The sequence below is a fragment of the Halictus rubicundus genome, chromosome 8 (genome assembly GCF_050948215.1).
Source record: "Halictus rubicundus isolate RS-2024b chromosome 8, iyHalRubi1_principal, whole genome shotgun sequence".
Taxonomy (NCBI): domain Eukaryota; kingdom Metazoa; phylum Arthropoda; class Insecta; order Hymenoptera; family Halictidae; genus Halictus; species Halictus rubicundus.
This window is the reverse complement of record NC_135156.1, coordinates 13,588,167-13,605,567: the sequence shown is the minus strand read 5'-3', so window position 1 is coordinate 13,605,567 and position 17,401 is coordinate 13,588,167. Positions and strand designations below refer to the sequence as shown.

The 17,401-nt window shown below is 40.7% G+C and overlaps 3 protein-coding genes across 5 annotated transcripts; 2 read left to right on the top strand and 1 right to left on the bottom strand.

Moving 5' to 3' along the window:
- Positions 1 to 93: 93 nt before the first annotated feature.
- LOC143356595 (neprilysin) lies at positions 94 to 6,978 on the top strand. 2 transcript variants are annotated; one of them, XM_076792425.1, is made up of 15 exons: positions 94 to 431; positions 626 to 2,342; positions 2,524 to 2,631; positions 2,724 to 2,823; positions 2,903 to 3,101; positions 4,013 to 4,162; positions 4,248 to 4,340; positions 4,862 to 5,047; positions 5,107 to 5,238; positions 5,366 to 5,545; positions 5,737 to 5,837; positions 5,915 to 6,102; positions 6,227 to 6,393; positions 6,490 to 6,642; positions 6,749 to 6,978. In XM_076792425.1, the coding sequence occupies exons 1-15, from the start codon at positions 240 to 242 to the stop codon at positions 6,971 to 6,973; spliced, it is 3,891 nt and encodes a 1,296-aa protein (XP_076648540.1). In that variant the 5' UTR covers positions 94 to 239; the 3' UTR covers positions 6,974 to 6,978. The 2 variants fall into 2 exon arrangements, with proteins under 2 accessions (XP_076648540.1, XP_076648539.1); XM_076792424.1 differs by having other exon boundaries at positions 6,227 to 6,642.
- Positions 6,979 to 7,082: 104 nt separating this feature from the next.
- L(3)77cdf (phosphatidylserine synthase 1 homolog l(3)77CDf) lies at positions 7,083 to 9,675 on the bottom strand. The gene is made up of 5 exons (XM_076792427.1): positions 9,274 to 9,675; positions 8,375 to 9,199; positions 8,030 to 8,252; positions 7,834 to 7,909; positions 7,083 to 7,346 (listed from the first exon to the last, which is right to left on the bottom strand). The coding sequence occupies exons 1-5, from the start codon at positions 9,528 to 9,530 to the stop codon at positions 7,291 to 7,293; spliced, it is 1,437 nt and encodes a 478-aa protein (XP_076648542.1). The 5' UTR covers positions 9,531 to 9,675; the 3' UTR covers positions 7,083 to 7,290.
- Positions 9,676 to 9,854: 179 nt separating this feature from the next.
- LOC143356593 (transcription elongation factor SPT6) lies at positions 9,855 to 16,836 on the top strand. Of its 2 annotated transcripts, XR_013082698.1 has the most exons (10): positions 9,855 to 10,140; positions 10,216 to 10,306; positions 10,453 to 10,631; positions 10,705 to 10,827; positions 10,892 to 14,334; positions 14,411 to 14,927; positions 15,146 to 15,380; positions 15,466 to 15,859; positions 15,993 to 16,258; positions 16,372 to 16,836. XR_013082698.1 is itself a non-coding variant. In XM_076792419.1 (9 exons), exons 1-9 carry the CDS (start codon positions 10,102 to 10,104, stop codon positions 16,195 to 16,197), a joined length of 5,226 nt encoding a protein of 1,741 aa, XP_076648534.1. In that variant the 5' UTR covers positions 9,855 to 10,101; the 3' UTR covers positions 16,198 to 16,836. The 2 variants fall into 2 exon arrangements, 1 of the variants encoding a protein (XP_076648534.1); XM_076792419.1 differs by having other exon boundaries at positions 15,993 to 16,836.
- The last annotated feature ends 565 nt before the right edge of the window (positions 16,837 to 17,401 follow it).

Below are 17,401 nucleotides of genomic sequence, written 5' to 3'. Positions count from 1 at the left end.
GACTCGGTTCCTAGTACGATACCAAATCACGGCGATATCGCATTTAAGGGGTGCGGTATCCTAATTATAAGATAACTGAAAAGGAAGTGGTTAGTTGAACCGACATCACCACCTTCTTCCTACTGTACGATAGTCCTGTTCAGTCGGACCTGCCAGTTGCGCTTTTATAGTTCCCGTGAAAACGAAAAATCGAGTGAACCAAATAAAAAGAAACGTGAAAAAGTATAATTTAAAAAAAAATGCCATCGCGGGGATTCTATGAAGTCGCTAACGTGGAGGAGGGCAAAGTAGTTCATCGAGATCAGTCTTACAGAAGCTGCATCCTAACGTTAATAATATTCTTGTTCCTGTGCATCGTGCTCATCGTCGTTGGTCTACTATTAAGAAAGAGTCACAGTTACAACAAAGACGAGGATTTGAGATCCGTAGAGGTAAGTTTTCTTTTAATTAACGCGTTCTCCGTCGGTGTATTGCTAAAAACACATCCGTATTTTTAAAATTAATTTTCATTCACCAAGCCAACGAGAATCAAAATTAAGTAAAAGCTTTTTTTTTTGTACTCGATAAAATACTGTTGATAGTTGCAAACTCGGGAAATAACGATTTAATATAATTAAATGCATAGGGCTTACGTAATCCTTACAAAGATCGCGCAAAGGGAACGACAAGTACAACGGAATCATTACAATATTCTACTCATTCTACTGTTTCGAATGAAACGAACGAAATAAAGCCAAAAACAAGTACGACTACGATAGCTGTCACAAACTGGACTGATACGTCGCATATCTTCGAACGACTTGAAAATGCAGCAACCACTGCAGAAACGGAAACATCGATATTTTCTGTAGCTACTACTGAATTAATAATTAGTGAAGAAACATCAATATCCTCGACAACTAATACTGAACTCGTAACTGATAAAGCAGAAAAACCGTCCACAATCACATCACCCTCAACAACCCCAACTACTGAATCAGTAACTAAAGATGGAGAAACTTTAACACCTACTACTACTGAATTCGTAGCAGATAAAGAAGAAACATTAACATCCCCGATAACTACTGAATCAGTAATTAACGTCGAAGAAACGTCAACATCTGCTACTACTAAATTCATAATTGATGTAGAAGAAGAAACATCCCCGATAACTACTGAATCAGTAACTAAAGACGAAGAAACGTCAACGTCTAGTACTACTGAATTCGTAACTGATAAAGAAGAAACATTAACATCCCCAGTAACTACTGAATCAGTAATTAACGCCGGAGAAACATCAACATCTGCTACTACTGAATTCGCAACTGATGAAGAAGAAAAAACATCCCCAATAACTACTGAATCTGTAACAAAACATGAAGAAATATCAACATCTCCTACTAATGAATTCGTAACTGATGAAGAAGAAAAAACCTCCCCAATTACTACTGAATCGGTAATTAAACATGAAGAAATATCAACATCTCCTACTAATGAATTCGTAACTGATGAAGAAGAAAAAACCTCCCCAATTACTACTGAATCGGTAATTAAACATGAAGAAACGTCAGCATATACTACTACTGAATTCGTAACTGATGAAGAAGAAAAAAACTCCCCAATTACTACTGAATCGGTAATTAAACATGAAGAAACGTCAGCATATACTACTACTGAATTCGTAACCGATGAAGAAGAAAAAACCTCCCCAATAACTACTGAATCAGTAACTGAAGACGAAGAAACATCAACATCTCCTACTACTGAACTCGTAACTGATAAAGAAGAAGAAACATCGCCAATAACTACTGAATCAGTAACTGAAGACGAAGAAACGTCAACATCCTCAACAATCACTACCGAATTAGCGACTAATAAAGACGAGGAGTCGACTGTCGAGACTTCGACTATTTTTACAGAAAATGTCACAGAAATCTCAACGGTGACTACAGAAAAATCCGAAGATGTTACAGAACTGGAATCTTCAACTACGTCGGATTCAGAATTTTCCACAGAAACGATTCTTTCTTCAACCGCTGCGGACGCCATTACCGCATCCACAACCGGAAGCGAGGAAGAAACTACCGTTTCAGATACGACCGACAGTCTTCAAAGTGCAACTACCCATTCCGCGTTAAGTACAGTGGAAAGTAGGCTTTCGACTAATACATTCGGCTATGAGAACGAAACGGAAGTGTGTACAACAGGCGAATGCAAAAACCTCGCTAGCAAAATGGTGTTTTACATGAACCACACGGTCGATCCGTGCGACGACTTCTACGAATACGCTTGCGGTGGCTTCGAAGCGAATCCTCGAATCGGAGAAGTGGGTTTCGAGAGCGCAGCTTACAATCGCATACTGAGTACGTATTTTTCTGGTTAATAAAAAAAAAACGAAAATTGACAAAACTCCAATATATTCAAATGCAAAAAAAAACTTCCGAGTTCAAAGAGACGAAACGTAGCGTGCTTGCTTCTTGACAATACGAAATGTCTGCGCGGTTTCTGTGGACTACTCATGCACAAGCTTCGTGTTCTCATTAGGGCAATTGCGACAGGAGATTCGCGAGGGAAAATCGTCCCTGTTCACCACGTATTACGACAGTTGCATGCATTACGAGACTCTGATCCTGGAGGAGAAGATAAGTGCGGGTACGTGAAGGGTATCCGACCACACTCTAACTTGAATATAGATTTACTTGTAGAATAATGAATAATACAACATCTTTTTTTTCTGTTTACAGCGAAAGAAGCGTTGAACAGTGTTGGAAAGTTTTACACTAACGACAACTTGGATTACGCGAACTTCACCGATCTGGTTGCTCGGCTATTGTTACATAACAGGTATGAGATTTCGGACAGCAACGACTGTACAAAAATATCGCACGTTCGCCTATTCTTTTTCTCTCTTTTCTTTCTTCAGCGCGTTATTGTTCGACGTGTCCCCGGAGCTTGACGAGAGTAACCCGTCTCTGTTCACCCTGAGGATAGGCCCTACGACGCAGAAGAGTCCCTTCGAGGTCGACGGGACCGAGGATGATCCTTGTTACGCGAGTCAATTCGAGAGGGACCAAGAGACGGTGGACCTAAAGAAACTGTACAAAGAATACAAATCGTGCAAAGTACGGATATGTATACGGAACCGGTAGCCAATGGGACCAAGTCCAATATGTGCTCACGAATTAAGTATCTGTCGTTTTATTGGGTTCGACAACTCGACACTTATAAGCAGAATCGACCATATTCATCCACCCAGACACGCAGCATCGAACAACGAACGAAACAAACTGATCGATCAGATTTTGCTTAACCCTCGGACGACAGGACTTCGGTCTAGATTAAAATCTATATTAAAATCTTTGTTAGGTCTAATTAGATTGACGTGGAAGAAAATGCTTAAAAATATTTTCCTGAAAAGTTGACAACGTAGGATTTGAACGAATTAGACATGGCTACCGCGAAATCGTCTTCTAAGGGTTAATCCAACGATCCGCCCATCTCTGCTTATAAGTACTCTAACTCGACAAGTATAGGATACTCTCCGAGCTTATTCGAACGCTATTTTATACACGGGCAGGGCCGGACGATATGTAAAGCCGAGAGAAACGTCGCTCCACAGTGATAGTTTGGAAAGGCACCGAAATGAAAAAAGCCTCGAAATATCCTTGATTTTTTTAGTCTATATAGAAATTTCCTAAAAGCGTGGTCCTTTTTGGGCCAAGATTTGTTCGGCTCGGCCCTGCGCAGATGTACAGGTACGAACGTAAATAGTGTCTATACATATGCACGTGTATATATACAAAAAACAGCGAAGTACTTGTACAAGGTTCGAATATACTCTATCAGGCTTTGAGTGTACTCGTTGGTACAGGTTTGATTCTTTTTCTTTTTCGAAGTTCTCGCAATCGCTACCGCTAAAAAAGTCTGCTAATCGAGAAGGGACAATGTTAAGTCGTACTATAATCGCGATTTTTGGAGCACTTAACATTGCCCGTCAATACAGTTGTCTCTCTCTCTCTCTTATTATCGACAGAAAAATAAAAATGAGTTGCTAAATTCCATCGGGGAAGCCTTGTCGACATTTGGAGTGTTCAACGAGTTGAAAAACAAGTACAACATCTCGCAGCACGTGGATACCACGGTCATCAACATCGATATGGAAATCGTGCAGAAGTTCTTTGCGGTGAGTCGCGTCGATAATATTCTTAACTAATCTCGACAAAGAAACCGCTTAACAATAATGTAAACACGGGATTCTCGTGTTCCAGAATTTTCCGTCCAAGGACCAAATTCGCGAGGCGTATCTAATGAAAGAGTATCGCAACGTTTCGATCACCGAACTGCAAACGAACTGCAAAATCGTAAGACAAAGTTCCACGGCTGTAATTAGCACGTTGCCTGCCGGCCACTATTCCATAATTCATAAAACTTCTACATTTTATAGACGCGGACTCGTATAAACTCTTTAACAGTAGTAGCAAATGCCTAGTAACGTAATCTAATAAAATATCTTGGGACTATTATTTCAATAGATTTTCAAGCTCCTTTTTGATTTCCCGGCAGGTAAGGTGTTAATTCTAGTCGGATCGAAATTAACACTAGAGCTACCAGAGAAGTCGGATCGACCCGTCTTTTAATTTCTTTAATTTAAAATTCTTAAAACGATAAAGATTATAACAATAGTCAACTAAAGCTCCAATTTCCGGAATCTCACAATTTCCAATAAAACTCTTATTGCTCGGTAGTTCTAGTGTTAATTGACCGATCAAAACGGTCTCCGCTTCGGGAATGATGGCGGTGCGTTTTGAGCGGTCAATTAAATTTACTCGGGCTACAAGCCGCTCGACAAACATTATTCATTATGTACAGACATTATTTATAGATAAACTGGCCGCAGCTGATCAAGTATCTAACGAAATACAACATTGAACCAGAAGTGTACGTACAGGTTTACTTTTACGATGCTCTGATCAAAGGTTTGAAAAACCTCGAGGAGTTCGGGTCCAAAAGCCCGATCGAGTTAAACAACGCCTTGCTCGGGCTGTACGCGCAAACGCTTTATCAGCAGGTACGCCAGGCGCTCCTCTGCAATCAATTTTGTATTTTTGAGCGATCGGTTTCTTGCAGTTGATTCTACCGAAACACGTGGATCCGAAAGACTACTGTCTTCGCGTGGCCACCAATCTGCTGACCCCCGAAGCATCGAATTTATACATCTCCACTTTCTCGAAGGACGAGCTTGTGTACATGAATGACACCGTAAGAGTTCGCCTGCGTCCGCCAGTATCATTGAAATCAGGGATATTCAACTTGAAACTACAGATGAACGTCCCTAGATTCGACACTTAATAGAGTATTCAGTAATGTAAAAAAAAAATTTCATCAGATACACAGGTTATTCGAGGAACTGAAGGAAACGCTGAAATTAAAAGTAGAAGAGTCAGAATGGACTAAAGAAGACCGCGAAAGGCTGGTCGCTAAGGTAGACAGTCTGAAAGTCGTCACACCCGATATCTCTTATTTCGGTCATAATGAGTCGGTTTACGGTTCGATGAAAGCCGACAAGGTACGTGGAAAAAAACAGGCATGGGCGACGCTTATGCCCTGGTTTGCCCCCGGGGGCAACTCTTCGGGGCAAATGGCGGCGGCAGGCTGTGTAGCGGACCCTGAATGGGCATGGTTTCGTTTCGACGGATCTCTGTGGCCCCGCAGGGCAATCTGTGCCCATGCCTGGCTTCTAATTTGATTTGATTGCAGTTAACGGACAATTATTTCAACAACTCTATCACCTTGATGAAGAGGTACCGGGAGCGGATGTACACGCAATTTCGTTACAACCCGGGCGATCCAGAACAAATGTAAGGTGCTCGTTTCACAGACGCGTACAAAACGTCTTAGAGTTATTTTCTATCCTGCATGTTCTATCGTTACACAGTTGGACATACTACACGACGCCGTTTCAATCTAAGGGACTTGTGGTCTACGAATTAAATCTTGTCGTGATACCATTCGGCGCGATCGACTGGTCCGTTCAATATGACAAGCCGTCGTTCGATTACATCACATTGGCGAGGATCGGCACCACGATAGCGCACCAGATAGCTCATCACTTCGACGCAATCGGTAATTATAACACGTAACAGTAACGCCGCTAAAATATCCTAAATCTATAACGGTGGATCTCATCGAGGAACTTGTAAAGGGTGGCGTCGTGTAATTGTCCAAATGACTTTTCACTGTACACCAGGTATATCCTACCAGTCTGGATCGCGACACAATACTCGGTTATTAGACGGCAGCATTGCGAACTTGACTTTCCAGCGTTACATAAGCTGCCAGCAAACGTATTACGATGGTTACGATAAGCCTTTGACAATGACGTTGCCGTCTACCGGGCAGACCGTGTCTTACGGGGTGAGGACCACATGCCTGCCTCTCTGTTTCTCGCTATTGAAAAAAACTATCCTTTCGACACTAACGAAACGTATTCCTCTCGGCATACTCTTTCAGATTTCGGAATTGACGCTGAACGAACGGTTATCCGAGACGGTGGGAGTCAGATTAGCCTATGACACTTTGGATCGATTGAGATCTAGTGAGGAAGTTCATCTTCCGTGGCTTGACCTTGACTCGAATCAGTTATTCTATCTCACATATGCTCAGGTACTCTTATTACAAGTGATGGCATTTACGGTTTATATCTACAATTATTAAGACGATTACCATTAGACAGAATTGTTTCTCGATTACTTCCCGATCTGTTTCACAGATGCACTGTACGAAGCTACCACTTACGTCGTCGTATGTGTCATTGTACGAGGACGAGCAGTTACCGAGTCGCATACGCATCTTTGTGTCCGCATTAAACAATAGACTCCTAGGCGAGGCTTGGAAATGTCCAGACGGCTCGGGGATATTTCGAAGCAATAGCTGCGACGTATTGCCGTATCTTCACATCGAAGAGATCCCGGAAAGTCCGCATATCATATCATAGCGACTGAATCATATCATAGCGACTGAATACGTACTTTTTTGTTCTTTTTTTTTCCTTCACTTTATATATATATATATAAGGAAGCCTGATATATTAAGTGGTAACAACATTTGTTTTTTCTTTTTTTTTTCGTTTTCGTCAACATTCACACAGGCAAACAAGACGCAATATGCGAATACCAGATCATACATACAGCAGTAGCCTAGTGAGACTTTATAATATTCTTTTGTCATGAGTTCTTTCCTTATAATGCGACTAGAATGTTCGTGAGTGCAACCACTTCACCCTAAGTCGTTCGTTTCTTGCTGTGAACTTGTTCACAATTGCTTCTTTTCCAGTACATCCACAGGCTCTGCAGAAAGAACCATACCCCCTAGAACACAGATCACGGTTGCTGAGATTGTACGTCGTAATTAGCGTTTGTTAGACCAATGATGAACTGAGCTGTGACTGTATTATATATATATATATATTTTTTTTTTGGTCAGCGATACACGTACGAACATTGAGCTGAATGATATCTTTGTGCATGCACTTGCATTTGTATAGATATTTTATTATTACTCTTACTACTACGTTCTTTTCGAACGTTGCGAATAGAACGCTATGCGAATACGTATTAAGAAATTCTGTAAAATTTGTTCAATGTTGAGTACGCGAAACAAATACATCCATGACACAATTCCTTCTGCTTTGATACCGTTCGCGCCGATTATGTAATAGACTTTAGAATGTTTGGGTAGGCACTCTTGTTTTATATTTAGTAGTTGTTAATTATAAATCAATAGCTCAGTACACTATCGGCTTAGCATGAAATGTTATGCACACTTCAAAAGACTGTGGTAGACATCAACACATACCAGTGCTATGAATTACGTCCACATGGTTGTTGCCTAGCTGGGTAACTGACTGTTTTGTAGTAGCTTTCTTTTCAGTCTGGAAAGACGAGAGCCATGCAAAAGGCATAAAAAACGCAAATAAATCATACAGTTAGTTACAACGTAAACTGCTGGTGCTCCCACTCTAAAAAGAACCAAGGAAAGCAGAAACACATACCTCAAAGTATTGATGCCAAAGAACACAGCCATAGACACAGAGAACAGAGACTAGAGATTGGCAAAGTAGCCATAACAGTATGTTTAGTGCTTGTGTGCGCTCGAATAACGAGGCACCATGCCTTATACACAGTAATGCTTCTGTAACCATAATTGCACCGTACACCCAACATTGGGTGCCTACTCTACTGCATGTCGGATCTGTTACATACATGTAGTATTGCCTACAATTTACATAATAACATTCAAAATAATGCACAGCATGATAAAAAAAAAATCTTTTTAATGCCCATTTCACTAGTATTTGCATACTTGATACTAACTCTGTGTAATGACTCTTGCCTACCTAACTGACGGTGCAACTATTACTCCGACTAGTACCAATCTCACCACAACGAAAGGATGAGAGGGTGGGAACTCATATACGTGCTTCAAAAAGAACGTATTGAGCTCCGACACCTGCCAAAAAATAACCAACTGACAGAGAGCAACAAATCGCATATATGTACAAGTTGGATCTAGCCATCTAACAGCAGTCCAGCTGCCAGGAGTGAACTGTAACATGGCTCTCTTCAACTTTCCAGTGGTGCTCTCGATGTCTCTGATGCTTACCCACTTGTACTCACGCATTTCCAAGAGGGAGCATATCTTTAACCCCACCCAGATACCCAAACCGTTACAGACTAGAACGTCAAGTATAAAAGCATCCCACCAGCATTCCACAAAGTTTGGTAACAAGTGGGCAAATGCTATTTCCGTTACTTCCCACATAACACTGATGGCCCATAAAATACCAAGGTGCCTAATTAAGATAGCTTTGAACGTCCAACCCAAGAAATGGGCGACTGCAAATATGTCTAAGTGGTTCCATATCTTCTCTAATGTAATGTCTGAACAATTAACACCGTATTCCTTGTCCATGTCGATGTGAAATGATGCCAAGGCAGGATCTACCCATACGAAAATTTTTCTAACTGTATCATAGTCTTGGAACAACAGAAACAGCAGTCCCATCAGATACAGCACGCTACAACCAAATACAAGTTTCCAAACAACTGGATGAGGCCTTGTAAATGGTCCGTTTGGAAATGTAAGTATAGATATAATGAGAAAAAAGAATATGATGCAAAGTACGCCGGCCCAAATGTTATCCTCGACATTGGTAGTGTCCCTGCATTAAATAACGATCGATAATAAAACTTTTATTTGCATAATTCAAACGAGAGAAATTAAATATTCGATTACCTAGTGAATGCTGAATATATTACAGCGCCAATTGCGATCAGAAGCAACGTAATGCTGTGTGGTTTGTAAAAGAATTCGATTGAAATATCTTCGACCGGCCTCTCATTGATGTTTGGAAAACTGTCCGTTCCATGTCGCAATTTATGCCCTTCGATATTGTCCGCGCTAATTCTCCGGCAATTCTTAACCTTGTCCCCATCACTCTTGACAAGCTTCTCTAACAGGCTATCACTACCAGACTCCTGTTTAGTTAACATGTTCGCGGAATAGTCAGCTAGCAGTTTCAATAGCTGGCAGTTTTTAAATTTGTATCCTGATCATTTCACGCGTTATCTCACCACGTTTCCACCCCGCGATATTTATGTACTTAATGCTACCACGCTATCGAGGAATTTAGTTGGCCACTTGGTCATAGAACACATCAGAGACGCTGCGGTGTCTTCAAGAACTATTTTCCAGTACGCAGGCGTCTGTAAGTAAGTTCATTACGAATACGGCTTCAGAACTTTACACTCGATGCGTACACAAATCTACATACCTTATAAATGTAGCTTCGTAATTACACACGTATCTTAGTTAATATCATTTCTTACATACGTTTTATTATTAAAAAGAAAAGCGAAAAAGGACCCGCCCAATCGGCTAACGACCTTGTCAGCTGATTGGATATATTATTTTGCGAGCAAGCCTTTATATGTATTAAACAGCTGTGCAGATGTCACGGTTACTTCCTCTTCAGAAATAGTTATCGTGCGAATTTGCTTCTTGGCTTTGTTATTGTTCTTTTTGTATAATTCCTCCGGAGGTACAGCATATTTATTTCAGAAAATGGCTGATTACTTGGACGCCGAAGCTGAGGAAAGTGAGGTGGGCATTGAAACGTTTAATACGAGAATACTAATTGGATGAACTCGGATAACCTAGAATTCTGTGGTGTTGTAGGAGGAAGAAGATCTCGATGTAAATGAAAGAAAGAAGCTAAAGAGGCTAAAGGCTATGCAGGATAGCGACGACGAAGAGGATGATGATGAAGGCACGAAGAAACTTTACATATTATTGCCTCGAGATTGTTGAAGAATATATTCCTTATTTATATTTATTCCTTTTTTTACTTAAAATAGGCTGTTTTTTTTTACCGAGATTGTATCATTACATTCTGTGTATTCTTTGCATTTGTAGATGGGGAAGTTGATGGGCTCATCGATGATAATCCGATTGAAGAAAATGATGGCGAAGACAGTGATGGATCGGATGATTCTAGAAAACGTAAAAAGAGTGATGACGAAGAGTTTGATGACCGCTTAGAAGATGAAGACTATGACCTATTAGAAGAAAATTTAGGAGTTAAAGTTGAAAGGGTATACAGAGGATAATGAAAAGAACAATTTAAACTATAATCATAGAAGCTGCTTACATTATTTATTTTTGTAGAAACACCGGTTTAAACGCCTTCGTAGAATACAAGATGAAGAGTCAGAAGGTGAACAAGAGGGAGAAGGAGACGATGAAAGAGATGCAATTGCTAATGAATTATTCCAGGGAGGCTCTGGAGATGTAAGTATTTAATAAGTCTTTTGAGGTATGAATTTATCCTTTATGCATGTATTTTTGTTTTTAGGAGGATGACAAAAGAAGTGAAATTAGTCACAGCCAGAGAGCAGATGTGGAAGCCTTCGATGAGGAAGAGAGTGATGATGAAGATGATTTTATTGTGGATGGCGATGGAGTGCCCATAACTGAGAGGAAAAAGAAGAGGAAACCTATTTTCTCTGATGCTGCTCTCCAAGAGGCTCAAGATATTTTTGGTATTGATTTCGATTACGACGAGTTTGGAAAATATGGAGAGGATGGATTTGAAGAAGAGGAGGAAGAGGAAGAAGAAGACGAGTACCTTCAAGAGGAAGGAGAACGACCGAGACGGTCGAAAAAACATTTAAAGAAGAAAAGTACAAAGAAAAGTATCTTTGAAATCTATGAACCTAGCGAACTTATACGCGGTCATTTTACCGATGTGGACAATGAGATTCGAACTACAGACATTCCCGAACGTATGCAATTACGATCTATTCCGCTTACACCGACGGTAGAAGGTTCGGACGAATTAGAGCTCGAGGCAGATTGGATCTATAAGCAAGCGTTTTGTCAACCGACAATTTCGGTGCAAGATGCTCACCTGAACGAAGAGGCCAAGGAAAGAGCAAAGAAGGGTCCGCAGACGATTGCCAAGATCAAAAAGGCTATCGACTTTATGCGTAATCAGAACTTCGAGGTTCCTTTCATTTCATTTTATAGAAAAGAATATGTCCTGCCGGAACTAAATATCAATGATTTATGGAAGATATATAAATTTGATGGGAAGTGGTGTCAGTTGAAGCAAAGAAAGGAGAACTTGTTGAAGTTGTTCGATAAAATGAGAAACTACCAATTGGATGAGATCATGAAAAATCCTGACGCTCCGCTGTCGGATAATATACGAATAATTAAAGATGACGACATCGATCGACTTCGAGATGCCCAGACCTCTGAGGAATTCAATGATATTTATCGGCATTTCATGCTTTACTATAGTCAAGATCTTCCTGCTATGCAGGAGGACTTGCGCAGAAAGGAGAAGGAAGCACGCAGGAAATCTAGAATCGAGAAGAGGAGACAGCAAATTGCAGAAGCTGAAGAAAACGGAGAAGATCCTCCGGAAGAATTACCGGACATAGAAGAAATAGAAGAAGAAGAAGGTGAGGACACGTTGAAGCAGCCTGTTCGAAAGGGCCCGTATGCTATTTGCAGAAAGGCTGGTTTAGACGGACTTGCTAAAAAGTTTGGTCTCTCTCCCGAGCACTTTGCTGAGAATCTCAGAGATAATTATCAGCGTCACGAAGTGGAGCAGGAACCTGCAGAGCCTGCTGTAGCAGCTGAAGACTACTGCTCAGCTGTTTTTAAAACGAGCGACGAAGTTCTGAAGAGTGCGGAATTAATGGTTGCGATTCAATTAGCGCATGAACCATTAGTCCGTAAATGCGTTAGGGAGATGTACACGGAGAGAGCAAAGATATCCGTGAATCCTACCAAAAAAGGAATGAAGGAGATTGACGAAAATCATCCACTTTACACGCTGAAGTACATCAAAGAGAAGCCTGTACCGGATCTCGTTGGAGATCAGTTCCTGAAATTAATGATAGGACAAGAGGATAAGCTTGTTACGGTGTCGTTTAGCGATGTGATAGATGGAAACACTAGTAGCAACTACGTCGACGAAGTGAAGCAGCTATATTACAGGGACGAATTTAGTAAGAGCGTGCAGGACTGGAACGCTCTAAGAACCGGCAGCGTCGAGATGGCTTTGAACCGAATTATAATACCGCAATTGAAAAAGGAGCTGCGGTCGAATCTCTTAATGGAAGCAAAAGAATGCGTTATGAAAGCCTGTTGCCGTAAAATGTACAACTGGATTAAAATCGCCCCGTACACTTACCAATTCCCCGACGAGGACGATGACGATTGGGATACAAGCAAAGGAATCCGCGTGATGGGTGTGGCGTATGTACCTGATCAATCTCAATCCGCATTCACCTGCATAATCGCTCCGGACGGAGAATGCACCGACTACTTGAGGTTGCCGCATTTGATGAAACGGAAGAACGGTTTTAGAGAGAACGAGAAAATGTTGAAGGAGTCTGATTTATTAGCAATTAGGAATTTCATCTCCACGAAAAAGCCACACGTTGTGGTCGTAGGCGGTGAATCTAGAGATGCATTAATGATAGTGGCAGACATAAAAGAATGTATCACTACTCTAATGGAAGAGGAACAATTGCCTCAGATCCAAGTGGAGATATGCGACAATGAATTGAGTAAAGTTTATTCGAACAGCAACCGAGGCGTTGCAGAATACAGAGACTATCCAGATCTGTTGAGGCAAGCTATATCCTTGGCGAGAAGACTACAAGATCCGCTGTTGGAGTTCTCGCAATTGTGTACCGTAGACGAAGAAATCCTGTGCCTTAAGTATCATCCTTTGCAAGATCAATTGCCTAAAGAGGATCTTATCGAGAATTTATATTTAGAGTTTATAAACTGCGTGAACGAAGTAGGAGTAGATTTGAACAGAGCTGTTCAGGAGCCTTACACCTCGAACTTAGTACAATTTGTATGTGGCTTAGGGCCTAGAAAGGCACAGTCTCTGATAAAGATCCTGAAACAGACTAATCAGAGACTAGAGAACAGAACGCAGCTTATAACAGCCTGTCACATGGGTCCGAAGGTATTCGTTAATTGCGCCGGTTTTATTAAGATAGACACGAACAGCTTGGGTGACAGCACCGAGGCGTACGTGGAAGTTTTGGATGGTTCGCGTGTGCATCCAGAGACGTATGAATGGGCTAGAAAAATGGCGGTAGATGCTTTAGAGTACGACGACGAGGACGCGAATCCTGCCGGTGCCTTGGAGGAAATTCTTGAATCGCCGGAAAGATTGAAGGATCTAGACTTAGACGCTTTCGCAGAGGAATTGGAAAGACAGGGCTTTGGGAATAAATGCATAACTCTTTACGACATAAGGGCTGAACTGAATTCTAGGTACAAAGACCTCCGCGTACCCTATCAGTCTCCGAACACAGAGAAGTTGTTTGATATCTTAACCAAAGAAACCCCTGAAACATTTTTCGTTGGTAAATTAGTTCTGGCGACGGTGATTGGAATCAGTCATAGAAAACCACAAGGAGAACAACTGGACCAGGCAAATCCAGTTAGAAACGACGAGACCGGCCTGTGGCAGTGTCCGTTCTGTTTAAAAAATGACTTCCCAGAACTTTCTGAAGTATGGAACCACTTTGATGCAGGCGCTTGCCCTGGAAAAGCAACTGGAGTGCGTTTGAGGCTGGATAATGGTATATCCGGTTACATTCATATAAAGAATTTGTCTGACAAGCACGTTAACAATCCCGAAGAAAGGGTACACCCGGGCCAAGTGATCCATTGTCGCATAATAAAAATTGAGGTGGAGCGATTCAGCGTAGAATGTACAAGTAAAACTAGCGACCTTATAGATAAAAATCATGAATGGAGGTAATGTATCAAATAATACTCTTCTCTTGAAGTTCAATCATTAACCTGGCTAATAAACTATGTATATTATTTTTAGACCTCAGAAAGACATTTACTACGATGTGGAATCAGAAGAAAAAGACAAGAAGGTTGAGGAGGACGCTAAGAAAGTGCAACAGAGGCAAACCTATGTAAAACGCGTTATAATTCATCCGAGCTTCCATAATGTCAGCTTTGCGGAAGCCGAAAAATTGATGCAAGCAATGAAACAAGGGGAAGCGATAATTCGACCAAGTAGCAAAGGATCTGATCATTTGACTGTGACGTGGAAAGTCACAGAAAAGATTTATCAGCACATAGATGTGAGGGAAGAGGGCAAAGAGAATACATTCTCTTTGGGTCGCAGTCTGTGGATTGGTAATGAGGAGTTTGAAGATCTCGATGAAATTATTGCGAGACACGTTAATCCGATGGCGGCATATACCTCTGAACTTTTGGACTTCAAGTACTTCAAACCAACGCTAGAAGGCATCAAAGATAAGGCAGAGGAAATTATAAAGGAGCAGAAGAAACAGAACCCTGGTGGAATACCGTACATTATTTCCGCAGCAAAGGTAAAATTTGTTCCAAAGGGTATAGCCGGATAAGGTGGTCAAAATTTATTCATTAAAACCGTATCCACCCTATAACTACCCTTGCGGTAGGGGTACCGACTTGAAACTTGCCGCACAGGGTTTTCTTTGGGATCACATTTGGCCACCTCATCCGACTATACCCTTTATCATCAATGCCTTTAAAATTGTATGTACTAATTGGTCTTCTTTCATTTCAGAGCTATCCTGGAAAGTTCCTGCTCTCATACCTTCCACGAACCCGTTGTCGCCATGAATATGTGTCTGTATTACCTGATGGATTTAAATTCAGAGGGCACATGTTCAGCAGAGTGAGTGATTTGTTCCGTTGGTTCAAGGAACACTTCAGAGATCCCATACCAGGTCAGATTACACCTGGTACACCCCATGCTATGACTTCTAGAACACCATACACTAGTACACCAGCAATTACCGGTAAATTTTTATTTTTATTCGACCACAATAAAACTATATCGACTATAATAAAATTTTCGTACTCTAATAAAATTATTTTTTCCAGGAGTGAATCCGGATGCTGTACAGAGAGTAGCTCAGAATATGCCGCATCACATGCTGCACAACCTCTCTAAGGTCGCAAGTCAAACTCCGCATTATCCGCCGAATACTCCAGGAGCCGCGAGCGTCAATAACTATGGAATGTTCACACCATACACTCCTTCAGGCCAGACACCATTCATGACACCATATCATACTCCCCATCACACGCCTCACTATCCTCAGACGCCTAGCAATGCTAAAGGGCCATTTTTGCAACCAATTCCTCCTGCAATGAACACTAATTCTCATAGACCTGCGAAATCTCAGAGACCCAGCTCCTCCGAGTTCGATGCAACTAATTGGTCGAAAGCTGCCGAAGCTTGGGCGCGTGCGAAACAAACCACATCCAAAGAATCGTAAGTGAAACATGAACTGTTATGATTAGGCTGCGGATTGCATTATTTTCAGCTTATTACAATCCGCAGTTTAATTATGATCATCAGAAATGATTAGTGATGATTGTGTCTACCATTGTACTTTTTGTTTCAGAAATGTTACTCCAAGATACGACGACAACAGAAAGACTCCACGAAATCAAGATTTCCAAAATGATAGATCAACTCCACGGAATAGAACACCGTCGGGTCGCACACCGTCATACAAATCTCCCAGAGGAACTCCATTCACGAACTCTAGTCCCCAGAGTATGTCCCTCAGCGGAGATGGTACCCCCTTGTATGACGAAAGTTGGTGACGAGATAGCTAGGACAATTGACCACGCGAAACTATACTTTGTTTTATAAACAAAAGAATGAGTAAGTTAAACTATAAGATGAACGATCTTTGTCTTCTCCCAGTGACATGGATCAGTTTTTTGTTCTGCTGGGAAGTATTTATTGCGAGTACAAATTATACATTCTTTTTCTAGAACTTTTACCAGACTTTGTATTGCAAATATTCAACGATGTCAGCATAAAAATATATTTTAGTTGCGCTAACTAGCGAAAGTGAAGTCAAGCGACAATCCTTTTTATATAATATAATATAGAACACTATCTCAGTTAAATGTAACAGCCCCCCATTTTGTTACGTCAAAGTATGGATAATTTTGTTTCCCTATCTTTGTAATAATTAACGTGTTCTACCTCAGTGTAATTTCATTCTTAAACAACAATTACGAACAATACGCCTGCCACACGTTTGCTCAAGATTTATTTAACAGATAATTTCGTAAACTATAATATTTAATTACAAAGATACTGCCGTAACCAAGAAATGAACATAAGTTTTATTTGTATAAGAAACAGTTTGATACAAATGTATTACCACATGCAACTTTGACATATATATTTTACTATGGAAGATTAGTAATATGAAATATATATCCATGACTGGAATATCCCTCGTTTTATTTATAAATCTTTCACTAAATTAGAGTCTAATTAATACTAAAACCGCTGATCGGAATGAGCGATTATTAGCGAAAAAGTAATTCTAAGTTGAATTATTGAAAGTGAAACTCGCAAGGTTTAGCTAAAACCTTAACGAATATATGGCGTCTTCTCGTAAAATCATCGGAACCAGTTATAACGACTCGACCATATTTGGAACGGATTTTTACGCTCGTATGGTCGCACAACGGTCACAGCTTCCCACACATATTGGTCGCACGTTGCTGGAGATGTAGAGACATATGATTCATCCAGAATGAATCTTTTTTAAACGGCGCGACCGTCTCGCGCTCGAAAATATAGACGCGCATACATACATACATATATACAAACCGTCGTCGCCTCCATAATACAAGGTAAACAGTAAATAAATAAACAACCATGCGTAAATAAACAAAATTACATTAAATAAATAAATCTTACTCATGAATAATCCGTGAGTCAAACTTCACCCAAACTAATAAAACAATAACGATCCAAACGGTCTGCTTTGAATTTAAAATTAAC